We start from the raw sequence: 15,410 nt of genomic DNA, 5'->3' as shown, positions 1-15,410 counted from the left end.
CCTATGTGGATGTATGTACGTATGTGCCCTTATGTGTCAGGGAGGAGCAGGTGTGTAAAGAGGAGCAGGTATAGTATGTAGGAAGTAAAACCCTGTCAAAGTAGAAGAGAAATGATGTCTGAAAGAGGAATTGAAAAAGGTAGGGGGCCGGAGAGATAGCATGGAGGTAAGGGGTTTGCCTTGTATGCAGAAGGACAGTCGTTTGAATCCCAGCATCCCATATGGTCCCCTGAGCCTGCCAGGAGCAGTTTCTGAGCGTAGAGCCAGGAGTAACCCCTGAGCGCTGCTGGATGTGACCCAAAAATAAAAAAAAAAAAGAAATAGGCAGACAAGTGTCAGTTCACAGTTTGGGGGAAAGAATGCTTCTAGAAGTTGGGTCTGAGCATAAGGAGATTGCATCTCTATTTTAAGGAAGAACATTTTCTTGGGGAGAGGCTTTGAAAACAAACCCAAACATCCATATTCTGATGCCAGAAGAATAGTATTTCTCCTCCAGTGCTGCAGGGACTGACGCTGATCTGTCCTCTCTTCTCCAGCCCAAAGAGATCACTTGGAGCCCCTCCCGAGTGTTCCCGCCTGTCCGAGCCTGCATGTTCTCGTCACACCTCACTTCTGTCACCTTCCTGGCAGACCCCAGTGCAGGGGGCGGTCTTCCCCGGGGCACGTTCATCTACGCCACCTCACCACTGCCAGTGCAGGTGAGAAACCGCACGATAGCAGTGTTGTGCCCTTTCAGATCTCTTTCAGAGTGAGGGGCAAGAACAAGTAAGTCCCAGGGCCCTGACTGAGCCCTCTGATGTCTGCTCGCTTCCTGTCTTCCTCCAGGCTCCCTCCTTTTACTGGGAAATCGAGATTGTTTCCTATGGAGATACCGATGATGACACTGGACCCATCGTTTCCTTTGGCTTTGCGACCGAAGCAGAGAAGCGGGATGGAGCCTGGACTAATCCAGTGGGCACTTGTCTTTTCCATAAGTAAGTAACCACTATTCCTAGTGTTAAAAGCAAGAAAGTAAATCTATCTTCCAAACTTTGTAACTTCCTGTAGTGTTTATTGCTACTCAGGAAATCAAAATAACGTTGTCTTCAAATTAGCTTGGGAAAAGGAGCATGTTTCTTGAGATTCACTGTCTAATTTAGCAAGATTCCTAATTTTCCTGTAATAAGAAGGATGGCATCTTATCATTGTTTCTCTAATGTGTTTGAACTTACACCCCTCTATTGGATAGGCTTCCCAAACTTACTTGGCCGGCCACCTGATTTTCAGGGGAAAAAAAAAAAAAATCACTCCATGCAGATGGGAAATCTGTCTGTAAGCAAACACACAGAAAGCACCCCTCAAACTGTACCCCAAGGTACAGCCACCCAAGGACTATATCATCTACTTTGGGAAATGCTGTTCTGTTCTGTGACTATGAGAAGCATAGAGTGGGTGTTATAATAGTACAGTTGATGTCATTGTGATCTCCCCAAAATATGTCAAATATCCGCCAAAAACTCCATATATATGTTGAGAGGACAGGACTCTCTCTAAGGCTTTCTCCTTTCCCCTGGTGGTTCTGAAAGCCTCCCCTGTTCTCAGTGTCACACCTGTGAGCCAGCAGCCTTGTCTTTGACATGCCTCTGTTTTCCTCACAGCAATGGCCGAGCTGTGCATTACAATGGCTCCAGTTTGTTGCAGTGGAAGAGCGTGCGATTGGATGTGACTCTCTCTCCTGGTGAGCCCTATGGAAGTTCGATTTTTGACCCTGTCTATTTCTCTTGATCCCAGGTTTTGTTCTGAGTAAGTTAAAAACAAAGCAAAAAGAGCAGCTTGAAGGGCCATTTGAACACCAAGTACCTGCTACTGTTCCCTGATTAACCCCAAGCTCTCATTTCATAAGCCATGATGATTGAGATCCTCTGCTTCAGAACTTAGGAGTCATCTTTACTTTCTTTTCACTATTATTAGAAAAAAAGAAAGAAAAGAAAAATCTGAGATACGTTGTGTGCAAATTTGGTCTTTCATCAGCTTTTTTTGGGGGGTGGGGACTCACACCAAACATCGCTCAGGGATTACTCCTGGCTCTGTGCTTAGAAATCGCTCCTGGCAGGCTCGGGGGACCACATGGGATGCCGGGATTTGAACCACCATCTGTCCTGGATCAGCTGCATGCAAATCAAACGCTTTACTGCTGTGCGCTCTCGAGCCCCATCATTGGCTTCTTTTTAAGCGAGCAATTAATAGCTCAAAAAAAGAGAACTGGGGAGGGAGCCAGAGAGATAATATGGAGGTAAGGCATTTGCCTTACATGCAGAAGGTCGGTGGTTCAACCCATGTAAGGACTAAATGTCTGTGGCAAGGGCCTGCACTCAGCCTACCTGCTCCAGGTAGAGCTAAGTACAAGTGGCTTATTTTGTCTTCTTTTAGGGGCCACACCCAGCAGTGCTTAGAACTTGCTCCTCCTGGCTTTGCATTTCTGGTGGTGCTAGGAGGAGATCATGTGGGATGCTGGAGATCAAAACCCAAGTTAGCCTCATGCAAGGCAAACACCCTACCAGCTGTACTATCACTCCAGCCCCACGTTTTGTTTTTTGAGAAAACATTGAACTGGACCTTAGATGCACACATTATTCTCCTAGAGAAAAGTCTTTGGATGAGAACAGGAATTAGAAACCCACTATAAACAGGATCATCCTAATTCGTGTCCACATATCTAGTGTCTCTTCATGAGCTGGTCACTGAGCTTAGTTCTATATACCAAACCTTCTTCTCGGCCCTGGGGATACCAGAGTGGTGGCAAGTCCACATTTATGGTCTTCCCATCAGGAAGCCCAGTGTAGTGATGTCTAAAGTCAGTGAAACTCTGATAAAAATGAGAATCACAGGAACTCATCCACCGGTGGGAGAGTTCCACCCATGGACCCTTACTAACTGCTAACCCCCCCCCCCCAGGCAGCCAGTGAGTGAGCTGGCCCAGTGGACTGTTAAGCTCCTCTAACCTTTCATAGTTTTAACCCAGTGTCTGTTCACAGTGTCTAGTAAATGCCTTGACTGGTATTATCTTAAAACTTTTTGCAAAAATCTCTTAAGTGTATTTGAGTAAGGATATAGGATGTGACTTAATGGTAGGTAGACCTTTAACATTATAGGTTGTGGTTTTGCTCAGTAAGGTTATAAATAAGTTGTTTTAAATCATAGATATTTAATTTTTTAAATATATATTTTGGGACCACAGCAGTTGTTGCTTAGGGCTTACCCCTAGTTCTTTGCCCAGATTACCGTTAGTGCTGTTCAGTGTACTATATATGGGTGCTGGTAGCAGAGATTGAACCCAGGAAAGTCTTTTACCCTCTGTATTATCTGTTCAGTTCTCAAATCATGTTTTAAGACCTTTTTTAACTCTTGTACAAACTTATTAGAAAAATACTATCTTAGGGGCCGGAGATATAGCATGGAGGTAGGGCATTTGCCTTGCATGAAGAAGGACTGTGGTTCTAATCCTGACATCCCATATGGTCCCCCAAGCCTGCCAGGAGCAACCCCTGAGTGCTGCCAGGTGTGATCCAAAAACCAAACAATAAAAGAAAAAAAAATACTATCTTTTTTATTTTGGTTTTTGGGCCACACCCGATGGTGCTTAGGGGTTACTCCTGGCTATCTGCTCAGAAATAGCTCCTGGCAGGCACATGGGAACCATATGGGACGCCGGGATTCGAACCAACCACCTTAGGTCCTGGATCGGCTGCTTGCAAGGCAAACCCTACTGTGCTATCTCTTCGGCCCCCCCCAATACTATCTTAAAGCCATAAGTAATTCACCATATGTTAGGAGAGAAAAATGTTTATTTCTCTTTAAAAATATCATACCCCCCAAAAAAAAGAATCATACACCATATTTTCCCTAAAATGACAAGAGGTAACAAATTCAATATATAATTATAGTGACTACCTTCACTCATAAATGAAATTTTTTCTTTTGGTTTTTGGGCCACGCCCGACAGCACTTGGGAGTTACTCCTGACTTTCCACTCAGAAATTACTCTGGCAGGTTTGAGGGACCATATGGAATGCTGGGGATCTGACCTGAGTTTGTCCTGTTTTGGCAGCATGCAAGGCAAACTCTCTACTGCTGTGCTATCACTCCAGCCCCCAAAATGAATATTTTTCTTCTAAATAGTTTCTCTTTTTTTTTTTTTTTTTAACATTTGCTTATTTCTGGACCTGAGATATAGCTTAATGAACTGAGTGCATGCTTTGCATACTGGAGGCCCAAGTACGATCTCTGGAACCACATAGTCCCCCAACCACTTCTAGAAATGTCCCTTAAACACTAAGCCATGAGCAGCTCCTGAGCACCACTGGATGTGGTGCCAAAGAAAAAATAAGTAAAAGATGTATTCCAGGCCAGAGCAATAGTACAAGGTACTTGCCTTGCACGCAACTGAGCTGGGTTCAATTCCTGGCATCCAACAGTTCCCTGAGTACCACCAGGAGTGATCCCTGAATGCAAAATGTATTTATTCCTGTTATCATATTTTATGTGATATATTTTATTGAAATAGAGTTAGTTTCTCCCACTTGTTTTCAGATCCAACATCCTGCATAAATAAATTGAAGGCGGTTCATGATATGTGGCCTGTCATGGTTATAAATTGGATCTATTTTCTTCCTTTTTCTGCCATAGGTGATGTGGCGGGGATTGGCTGGGAGAGAAGCGAGGGCACCCCACCTCCTCCAGGGCAGCCACCCAAAGGCCGGGTGTACTTCACATATTGTGGTCAGCGCCTTGCACCCTATCTCGAAGATGTCTCCGGTGGGATGTGGCCAGTGGTTCACATTCAGAAAAAGGCAGGTTTTCTTGTAGGAAAAAAAAAAAAACAAACCATTTTCCTTAACAGTTTGTTCCAGATAGCATGGAAGAAATAAAAGGCATCAGCTGTGCCTATACCTGAGTGGTGCCAGGTCACAGAAGGAACAGCAAAACAAGCTTCTCAACGGGTTCTTCCTTGCTTGAATCCAAGGGTCCTATTGCTTACACTTCCTCTCAGCCTACTTTCTTCAACAATACTTCAAGGAGAAATAGAATTCTTTTGCAAAGCCAGTCAAATGACTATGTGTTTAAATACTTGAGTTACTTTCAGTGTCAGAAACCCAGCAGAATCCTTCAGTAAAGATGAAGAAGCTCAATCTAATCCACTTGCTATTCCTGCGCATATTAAACCATAGAACTCTGCTTTTTAAGGAGCATCTATTAACAGCTAGTGTTCAGTGAAACATTACTACTTATCTATCACATGCTTCCAAAAATTTTACCTTCAGCCCAAACCTCTCCCTAAACCCCTGGCACACCCAGTCACCTCAGAATAAATGCTGTCTTGGCATATTAAAATTAACACGTCCACATTTGAACCCAGCTCTTGCCTTGCATTGCTGAGCCCAAAAACCTTGGCACCCTCTACCTTCTCTTTCTCATGCTCCACAGCAGACCTTGCTTTGTTGAGGAATTCAATTAGTATATATATTGCTTGGCATCTACTATATATGTCAAGTCCTTGCTAAGCTCGGGACAAATAACAATGAACAAAAATGGATATAGTCTCTGTCTCTGTGGAATTACTAATTGGAGTCCAACATTGAGCAGTCACATGAAAATGTGTGTATATAGTAGTAATTACAAATGAATACTGTGTATGAGGCTTCTTTCCAGAGAAACAAGTGGATAAGAGGTGTAGATATGAGAAGATTCAGGGAAGGTTAGCAAATTACTATGGGGAACTAACATATTATGATGGCGACTGAAGTCTTAGAATCAGTTTTTGGTGTCCCAGGAAAGTCACTAGTGTCATTCAAATTCAAGTTTTTAGCCTGGGAGCAGGAGAAGATAATAGGAGATGTTATATCCCAAGTAGAAGTGCCAGGAAAAGGGACAGATTTCTCCTCCTCCCTCCACTTGTTTGACCTGTTGAGGTGGTTAATGCCCACTTCAGGTCGTTGCTTTACCTCTCGTTGATCATCTCATATGGTAACACCTGCGGAGGCAAACCTGGGAGTCATGTTTCATTTGGTACCCCATGGCCACTTAAAGCTCACCCTGTGCTTGAAGCAATGTTCAAGCCAAGTCTAGAACCTTCTTAATGAGACAAGAATGGAGGAGAAAATATTTCAGAAAAAGGGACTGGCACGTGCAGCAGCATCAGGTAGAACGCAGCAGTTCTGCTGGAAGGAAGAGTGGGAGGAACAGAATAACAGTGCTGTGGAAAGGAAGAGGAGGAGCAGAGAGTAACAGTGGTAGGTATAGGAATGAAGAGCAGGAAGGAGAGAGGAATAGTGCTGCAGGAAGAAGAGCAGAGATGGGTAGTTGCAAGCCTGCTGATTCGGTGCCCTAATGACCTGCATGCATTGCCCACTGCTGTCCACACTCTCCCACCACCCGGTCTGTTCTGGTCTAGGTGGTTCTTTGTCTCGGTGCTGGGCATCAAAGCCAGGTCTCACTCATGGATGGCATGAGCTTGCTCCTTCTCTCTCCCTGGTTTAATAGTTGACCCTGAATAGCTTCCCTGGGGCATGAAACAGATTTAGGAATTGGGCCTGACTCCTTTCAAACACATTGTTTGCCCTCTGCAGAACACCAAGACTCGGGCAAATTTTGGTTCTCGCCCCTTTGCGTATGCTGAAGGGCAGGCCCACCGCAATGCTGCCGACCTGTGCACAGACCTGGCTGAGGAGATAAGCGCTAACTTTGAGGCCTTGCCCTTTGCCATGGCATCTGACAGTGACAACGATGCTGGCACCAGTATTGCCTCAGACCCAGGCACTCATGGACCCCCGTGCCGGATTGCTGCCGTGGCCACCGCTCAGCAACGTAAGCTGCTGCCACCACTACCTCCTCCTCACCTCTTCCACCTCTTCTTCACCTCCTATTTCTCTTCCTCCTTAACTCCTCCACCCCTTCCCCTCCCATTGTTTGGTCTGTTGGGAATTGAACCTGGGTCTAGCTATGTGCAAGGCAAATGCCCTCCCACGGTACTATCACTCTAGCCCAAAGAGTCTTAAATTTTTCTTTTTTTGTTTTGTTTTGTTTTGTTTTGTTTTTGGGTCACACCTAGTGGTGCTCAGGAGTTACTCCTGACTTAGCACTCAGAAGTTGCTCCTGGCAGGCTCGGGGGACCATACGGGATGCCGGAATTCAATCCGGGGTTCGTCCAGTGTTGGCCGTGTGCAAGGTAAATGCCTTACCACTGTGCTATCACTCAGGCCCCAAGTCTTCATTTTTTCTTATGATGAACTTTCCAAAGATTTCTCAGAATTGAGTGAATTATATTATTGAAAGCGATTTTAGCCCTGAAGAATAATAAATATTGTTCTTAGAGCACTTGTCTCACAAGCCTCTTGATAAACTCTGATTAAGAGTTTTAGCTGTACAGGGGCCTCGGGCCGTTTGCGGCCCTCCGTACAACATTTTGTGGCCCTGCCCTAGAGGAATCTTTTTTTGTTCTGTTTTATTTTAGTTGTTTGGTTCACACCCCCCAATGTTCAAGGCTTTGCACTCAAGGATCACCCCAACTTTGCCTCCTGCGGCCCCCAGGTAAATTGAGTTTGAGACCCTGGTTTAACATATGATCTTCAGACAGTGCCTAGAGCACATATCTTGCAAGCCTGTGACCATGAGTTAAAATCTCTGGTGTTCCACTCGTGCCTGTGATCCCACACGATCCTGGCAGCTCTGCAGTAGGTGATTCCTGTACCTACAATTTCCTGCCACACTGCAGCCAGATGTGTGAGTGCGATAAAAAAAAATAGTGTAACCCCTGGTAAGGAACCAAAACATGTGCAAGTGCAAAGACCAGGCGTGTGACCTGATGAGCATGAGTCCACATTTACGTACCTCAGTGAATCTGTGAACACCATAGTCAACTCTCGTGCTTCAACCAAGACCTCGAGCCCCAGTAAGCACGTTTGCTGGCACCACAGCTGAACATCTCTGAAAGCCATGGCCCAGCATTGTGCCATCTACCACCAACATCAGAGATGCCAAAGGGAAAGCAGGGATTCTAACAGTGAGCATTTTAAAATTAAGAAGTAAAAAAAAGCTTTTTTTTGTTTTGCTCAGGGGTTACTCCTGGCTCTATGCTCAGAAATCGCTCCTGACAGGCTCAGGGGACCATATGGGATGCCGGCATTCGAACCAATGACCTTCTGCATGGAAGGCAAACGGCTTACCTCCATGCTGTCTCTCCGGCCCCGTGTTTTAAAATTCCTCCTAGTACAAGCCTCTGTGATGCCACGTATTGAAACTCGTGTTTAAGGCAGTGGCTGCAGATGCTTTTCAGGCTGCTCTTGCCTAGACTTGCATTCTGTGCTTTGTTCCAGAGTATGACAGCGACACTTCCTGCCACTATAAAGTGGAGCTCAGCTACGAGAACTTCATCACCTCTGGGCCAGACCCCCACCCGCCTCCCATTGCAGATGACGAAAGCGATGACGATGACGATGATGACATTCCACAGGTAAAACCCAGCAGCACTCACTAGCTCTCCAGGACCGGGACCAGCAGTGAGAAAAGGTTTGGGGGTCCATGTGCAAAACTGGAGTCATTCTGACTGTGGCTGTGTTTGGACAGTTATTCGGTGGTGCTTGTTTCTTGTTTTTTCTCTGATGGTGGTGCTGGAGATTGAATCCGAGGCCCCACAGATGTAAGACCTGTGCTGTGCCACTAAGTCATGTTCCTGGTTGGTCACGGAACATTCACTTTTCTAACACTCATCAGTGGCACTAGCTGTTAGGCTTGGCGGTGATCTAGGAATTGGAGAAATGAAATGCTCCCATACCAATTCAGCTGTCAAGTCAGGGACTGTGCTAACTGCCTCTTTGGCTTAGCCAGTAAGGAAAGAAAAGCTTAGCACCATCTAGCTCTTCTCGCTCGTGGCATCTGAGGAGCACTCAGTGGTGTGTCACCAAGTATATCTCGATTTCATTTCAAGGTGTGAGAACCAAGTCCGGGAAGGGCTCTAGACTGTAGGTGGCTTTCCTGCTCCATCATTGCATCTCTTTTTCTCTCTCCAGGAAGACCACTATGCCCTGCTAGTGAAGGCATGGGAAACCAAGGTCTTTCCGACCATCCGAAGACGCTTCCGCAATGAAGCTGAGCGCAAGTCCGGCCTAGACCAGATAAAGGGCGCCTTACAGCTGGGTCTGTACTTGGGCCTCCCAGTAGGGAAGTTGGGGAGGGACTGAATCAGGAGAAGGGGTACTGGACCTCATGGTTTCTTTCCTCAGCACCTTTAGGGAATTCTGGTGGCCACAGAGAAGTAACCCCAACACCAACCAGTGTTGCCTAATCTGATCAACTCTCCAAAAATGTGGGTTTTTTCCAGGTGCCAGAGAGATAATACAAGGGTTAAGGCATCTTGTATGTAACTGATACTCATTTGATCTCCTCTAGCAACACAGGGACCGCCAATGTTCCGAGGGGGGAGCTGGGGAACCATCTTCCATCTGGCAGGCATACACTCGATACACTCCTCCCCCCCCCCCCCCGCTACTTTTTAATTCCAATTTAGTCTTTATTTGTTCTTTTTGGGGGGGTCTTTTGGGTCACACCCAGTAGTGCTCAGGGGTTACTCCTGGGTCTACGCTCAGAAATCGCTCCAGACAGGCTCAGGGAATCATATGGGATGCCGGGACTCAAACCACCGTCCTTCTGCATGCAAGGCAAACGCCTTACCTCCATGCCATCTCTCTGGCCCCTTTATTTTTTTGACCTAACCAAAATGTAATAAAAGAACAGTGATGGGGCCGGGCGGTGGCGCTAGAGGTAAGGTGCCTGCCTTGCCTGCGCTAGCCTCAGACGGACCACGGTTCGATCCCCCGGCATCCCATATGGTCCCCCAAGCCAGGAGCGACTTCTGAGCGCATAGCGAAGAGTAACCCCTGAGCATCACCGGGTGTGGCCCAAAAACCAAAAAAAAAAAAAAAAGAACAGTGATGTGCCATCATTTTGTTTGTTTTGTGTTTGGGCCACACCCCATGGCGCTGCGATCAGAAATTGCCTCTGGCAGGCTCGAGGGACCTTATGGGATGCCTGAAATCAAACCCGGTTCTGCCGTGTGCAAGGCAAACACAAGGCAAACACCCTCTCGCTGTGCCATCTCTCCGGCCCCCAATGTGCTATATTTTAACCTTTCTGCCATCATTTTTTTTATGGATATTTTTTCAATTCCATACTTCAGTCCTCTTTGCCCCCAGTGTCCTGGGCCATGTTATCTCTTTGCACCTGTAATGTGTGGGAAGATCCTAGCTGTGACTATACATGGGGCAAGGGGCCTTGAATTTTGTAACTTGGTACATAATTGCAGGGAAATTTTCTTTTTTTTTTTTTTTTTTTGTTTTGTTTTGTTTTTGGGCCACACCCGTTTGACGCTCAAGGGTTACTCCTGGCTATGAGCTCAGAAATCGCCCCTGGCTTGGGGGGACCATATGGGACGCCGGGGGATCGAACCGCGGTCCTTCCTTGGCTAGCGCTTGCAAGGCAGACACCTTACCTCCAGCGCCACCTACCCGGCCCCGCAGGGAAATTTTCCACTGAGGCTTTGGAAGAAAGTCTTTGAAAGGGCTGGAGCGGTAGCACAGAGCGGTAAGGCCTTGCCCACGCTAGCCTAGGACGGACCAAGGTTCAATCCCCTAGCATCCCATATGGTTTCCCAAGCCAGGAGCAATTTCTGAGTGCATAGCCAGGAGTAACCCCTGAGAGTCATCGGTTGTGCCCCCCACCCCAAAATAAAAGAAAGAAAAGAAAAAAGTAAGTCTTTGAAAGAGCCTCTTCTTTTGATTGGAGGTCTTAGTCTTAGAACTCTGGGGACTGTTCTTGCGGAGTGTCACAATACTCTTCTGTTTTTCAGGCATGGTGGACATTGCACGACAGACGGTCGAATTCCTCTATGAAGAGAATGGCGGAATCCCGAGAGACCTTTATCTCCCCACCATTGAGGATATTAAAGATGAAGCAAACAAGTTCACAATTGACAAAGTTCGAAAAGGTTTTGCTTTCCCCTTTCACCTATGAAACAAGAAGTTGAATTTTCCCCAGGCCAGATTTTAGCCCAGTTGCTGCAGGCTCTCCCCTCACCCCGAGCCAGGTTACCTCTACAGGCTGCCCCACGAGACCTGCAGCTTTCTCACGGAACACATGCAGATGTTTGTCTGGTCTCCAGTGACCAACCGCTGGCTCTTTGCTAAAATTCACTAGCAGGGTGGCCCAGGACGCTTGTACAGAATGAAATGGGGGAATGAGTAAGGAATTCCAGATAGGCTGCTCCAGTTAGCCAGGCTGCTGAGCTAATAATCATAAGTTATGATTATTACTATGATTTTTAACATTTTATTTTATTTTATTTTATTTTATTGTTTGTTTTTTGGGCCACACCCGGCGGTGCTCAGGGGTTACTCCTGGCTGTCTGCTCAGAAATAGCTCCTGGCAGGCACAGGGGAGATTTTTAAAATTTTAATAGACTATTATTTTGGTTAAAATTGATGGCATATATTTGGGAAACAAGAAAATAGAGAAGAGCACAGAAAAGTATAAAAGAAGACTACTCCCCCCCAAAAAAATTAAGGGGCCGGGCGGTGGTGCTAAAGGTAAGGTGCCTGCCTTGCCTGCGCTAGCCTTGGACGGACTACGGTTCGATCCCCCGGTGTCCCATATGGTCCCCCAAGCCAGGAGCAACTTCTGAGCACATAGCCAGGAGTAACCCCTGAGCGTCACTGGGTGTGGCCCAAAAACCAAAAACCAAAAAAAAAAAAAAAATTAAAACTACTCAGAATTCCCAGATATGACTTTCACATAAATACCAAAGCAAGAATCTGTCTTTACTTTATTTTTAGTTTTTGAGCCATACTCGGCAGCCCTCAGGGTTACTTCTGGCTCTGCACTCAGAAATTACTCCTGACAGGCTTGGGGACCATATGGGTTATTGGGTCAGCTGCATGAAGGGCAAATGCTCTACTCGCTGTGCTATTGCTCTGGCCCTTGAATTTCTTATTTAAAGTACAAGATTCAGTATTTTTTAGTATATCCACAAAGTTGTTTTTTAGTATATCTACAAAGTTGTGTAAACCATCAAATTAGTGCTTTTTTTATTTTTTCTCAGTTTATTTATTTATTGGTTTTTGGGCCACACCCTGTGATGCTTAGGAGTTACTCCTGGCTCTGCTCAGAAATCACTCTGGGCAGGCTCCAAGGACCATATGGGATGCTGAAGATCAAACCTGGGTTCCTCCCAGGTTGGCCATGTACAAGGCTATCACTCTGGCTCCACCCCCCCACTGTGGCTTTGACTTGTGTTCCTCTAGTGACTAGTGATGACAAACATTTTCATGTGCATATTTTCATTTCTCTTTTGGGAGATATTTTAATCTTTGGCTCATTTTTTGATTTCTTATTTGTAATTTTGTCGAATTACAAGAGTTCTTAGACCTTTCTGATTTATTATTCATCATCCTTGCTGATCTTGCTCCTTTTTTGGAACCCTGCAAACTAAGAATACAAAGTACCATAGAGCCACTTTATTACCTAAAAGTAGAGATTTCTAAGAAGATTGTGGTGCTTGGTCCTGAAAGTGGTTTGTTTCTCCATTCATGTTCTTCAGGCCTCACCGTTGTGACCCGCTCTCCAGATAGCAATAATGTGGCCAGCAGTACTGTTGGAACTGCTCTGCCCAAATTTGCCATCCGAGGAATGCTGAAAACATTTGGACTCCATGGAGTTGTCTTAGATGTGGATTCAGTAAGTGACCCAGCATCCATGTATCCAGATCAGGGATGAAGAGCCAGATGACATTCTTATGGGCCCAATTCGAGCTGATGGTTGATTATAAATTCTTTATCTTGTTTGTTTTGGGGGACTCCACCTAGTTCTCAGGGCTTATTCCTGGCTCTGCATTCAGGCATTATCCCTGGTGGTACCAGAAATCAAACCTAGGTTGGCCACACACATGCAAGGCAAGCACTCTCTCTCAGGTCCCCAATTATAAATTCCAAACTGTCAGTGCTGTCAGCTTGACCAGACTGCCTCTGCTGTGTAAGTCATGTATTGGTTTACTCTGCATTGTATCTATCCAGGTTTCCAAGAAAAATTTGCCCAGTGTCCCTGTTGAATGTCAGAAGTAGCCCCTGAGTACTGATTGGTGTGCTCAACTTCCCACTTCCTCCAACCCACAAAAATTGAAAACTGCTGTTTCCCTCTGAGGCAATTGTTTGAAAGATAGGGAAAATGAGGAAAGATACTGTGGGGAAAAGTAGAGTGATGGGCTCTGTGTGCAGTCACCACAGCGACAAATGACCCAAACATTCCCTTCTCTCTTGCAGGTAAATGAATTGGTACAGGTAGAAACATACCTTCGAAGCGAAGGTGTGCTGGTTCGATACTGGTATCCCATTGATATGTTGGAAAGGCCTCCGGCAGGCTACCGAAGGACGGCCACCAATGGCCTGGTCACGCTGGACAACACCAACCTTCAGATTCACAGGTAAAACCGAGCCCAGATCTGCAGGGGATCCCCTGAGCCCTCTTGTGCTTTCCCATATGTACCATTTGCCATTGACACGGAGACGTTTCCTTCAAAGGAAAAAGCGAGGACAAGGAAGGGGAAGCGCAAGAGAACGAGCCCTAGAAAAGACAGTAGCGGAGTCGCAAGCTCTGGAAGGCAAAGTCACAGGAGTCAGTCTCACATTCTCTGCTTTGAGCTGGGAGGGTTGGGGTTGGTGGCAATGGGAACGACAGGGCTGCTTCTCACTTGCTTTCTTAGCTAAGTGCTCTATACCAGAAGAATCTATAGTTCTGGTGTCCAGCCAATAAAATCCAGGCACTGTCTCCTGTGCATCATGCTAGCCTCATTGGATCCTCTACCAGGGTTTCTGCCGGACTAATGGGTTCTTAACCAACGTGATGCCTATTCATTCGTAAATTCAACTCCCAAAAACGTCCACACATTTTCTTTAATTTTGGGGGGCTCCACACCCAGTGAAGTTCAGAGCTTTTTTTTTCCTGACTCTGTACTTGGGGATTACTCATAGCAGAGCTCAGATGACTATATGCAGTGCTGGGGATCTAACCTGGGTAGGCTGCCTGCAAGGCAAGTGTCCTGTCCCTCTGTACTATCTCTCCAGTCCTCAATAGCATTTTTATATTAGCCTTTTTGAGACATAATTTACACATTATTCAATTCTTCCTTTTTTTTTTTTGCCTTTGGTTTTTGAGTCACACCTGGCACTCAGGGGCTACTTCTGGCTCTATCCTCAGAAATCACTCCTGCCAGGCTCAGGGGTCCATATGGGATGCCAGGATTTGAACCACTGCCCATTCTGGGTCGATTGCTTGCAAAGCAAACACCCCACCGCTGTGCCATATCTCCGGCCCCTCAATTCTTTCTTTTAAAGTTTACAAGTTAACCTTTTTTAGTGTTCATGAAATGAGGTGACCATCACCACTTTGGAACACTTTCCTGACCCCAAATGGAAACCACACATACACAGGTTACTAGTTGGTTCCTGTCCTCCCGGCACGAGCTCTCCTGGCCATCAGTTGCTTCTCTCCCCCTGCAAATTGCTTCATGTCAGACAGTCTGTAAACATGGAACATGTTGTGTGACCTTTCGCTTTTAGGGTCTTTTTGCTTAGCGTAACTTTTTGCAGGGAGGGTGTTCATGGCCCCTCCCAAGAACTTGTGCCTGAGGCAGCTGAACCACCCCAGCAGTGTTGCTTCAGAGACCATGTGATTCTTTTTCTTTTTTGTTGTTGCTATTTATTCTGGACCACACCTGGCAGTATTAAGGGTTACCCTGGCTCTGTGCTCAGGAATCACTCCTGGTATGCTCAGGGACCTATGGGATGCTAGGAATCGAGTCCAGGTCTGCCACACACAAGGAAAACACCCTCCCTGATATGCTATCACTCCAGCCCCCGGGAGCTTGTGTAGTGATGCAGGCATTTGCCTCCCCACCAACACCTGTACTGTCTCTGCAGCCCTAAGATTCAGTAACAGGGTGGCATATACACTTTGTCTTTTTGTCAGAAATGAAGTTCTGCTTCTCAGCAGTGGGCATGGGGGTGGTTTCCATTTTAGCTGCTCTGCATGATGCTACTACTTACTTTTTTATTTTATTTTATTAAAACCATTGTGATTTACAAGGTCCTTTATAGTTAGGTTTCAGGCATATAATGAAACAGGGCCAATCCCACCACCAATGCCGATGTCCCTCCACCATGTCCCCAGAGTGTATCCCAACCACCACTCTTTGCCCCCCCCAGCCTGCCAGTATAACAGGCTCGTTTTCAGTTTAGATTGTTAAAATTTGGGTCTCTTGATTCCATTGTTGTTGACTTTGGCTTGGATATATAGTTCTTTTTTTTTCTCCCGCTCCCCCCCCCCCTTTT

At 46.1% G+C, this 15,410-nt stretch overlaps 1 protein-coding gene across 2 annotated transcripts in view; it reads left to right on the top strand.

The window, feature by feature from the left end:
* The window catches only part of HECTD4 (HECT domain E3 ubiquitin protein ligase 4), a 168,525-nt gene that overhangs the window by 128,421 nt on the left and 24,694 nt on the right, over positions 1-15,410 (top strand). For both annotated transcript variants that reach the window (XM_049789310.1, XM_049789309.1), the window contains exons 46-55: positions 537-698; positions 826-974; positions 1,638-1,717; positions 4,666-4,829; positions 6,606-6,843; positions 8,352-8,488; positions 9,045-9,171; positions 10,880-11,017; positions 12,626-12,762; positions 13,344-13,504. In XM_049789310.1, coding sequence (XP_049645267.1) covers positions 537-698; positions 826-974; positions 1,638-1,717; positions 4,666-4,829; positions 6,606-6,843; positions 8,352-8,488; positions 9,045-9,171; positions 10,880-11,017; positions 12,626-12,762; positions 13,344-13,504 — 1,493 coding nt within the window. The remainder of the gene's footprint in view (positions 1-536; positions 699-825; positions 975-1,637; positions 1,718-4,665; positions 4,830-6,605; positions 6,844-8,351; positions 8,489-9,044; positions 9,172-10,879; positions 11,018-12,625; positions 12,763-13,343; positions 13,505-15,410) is intronic.

Source organism: Suncus etruscus, chromosome 15 (genome assembly GCF_024139225.1).
Source record: "Suncus etruscus isolate mSunEtr1 chromosome 15, mSunEtr1.pri.cur, whole genome shotgun sequence".
In the NCBI taxonomy this organism is placed as follows: domain Eukaryota; kingdom Metazoa; phylum Chordata; class Mammalia; order Eulipotyphla; family Soricidae; genus Suncus; species Suncus etruscus.
The sequence above is the reverse complement of the archived record's forward strand: the minus strand, read 5'-3'. Positions and strand labels throughout refer to the sequence as shown.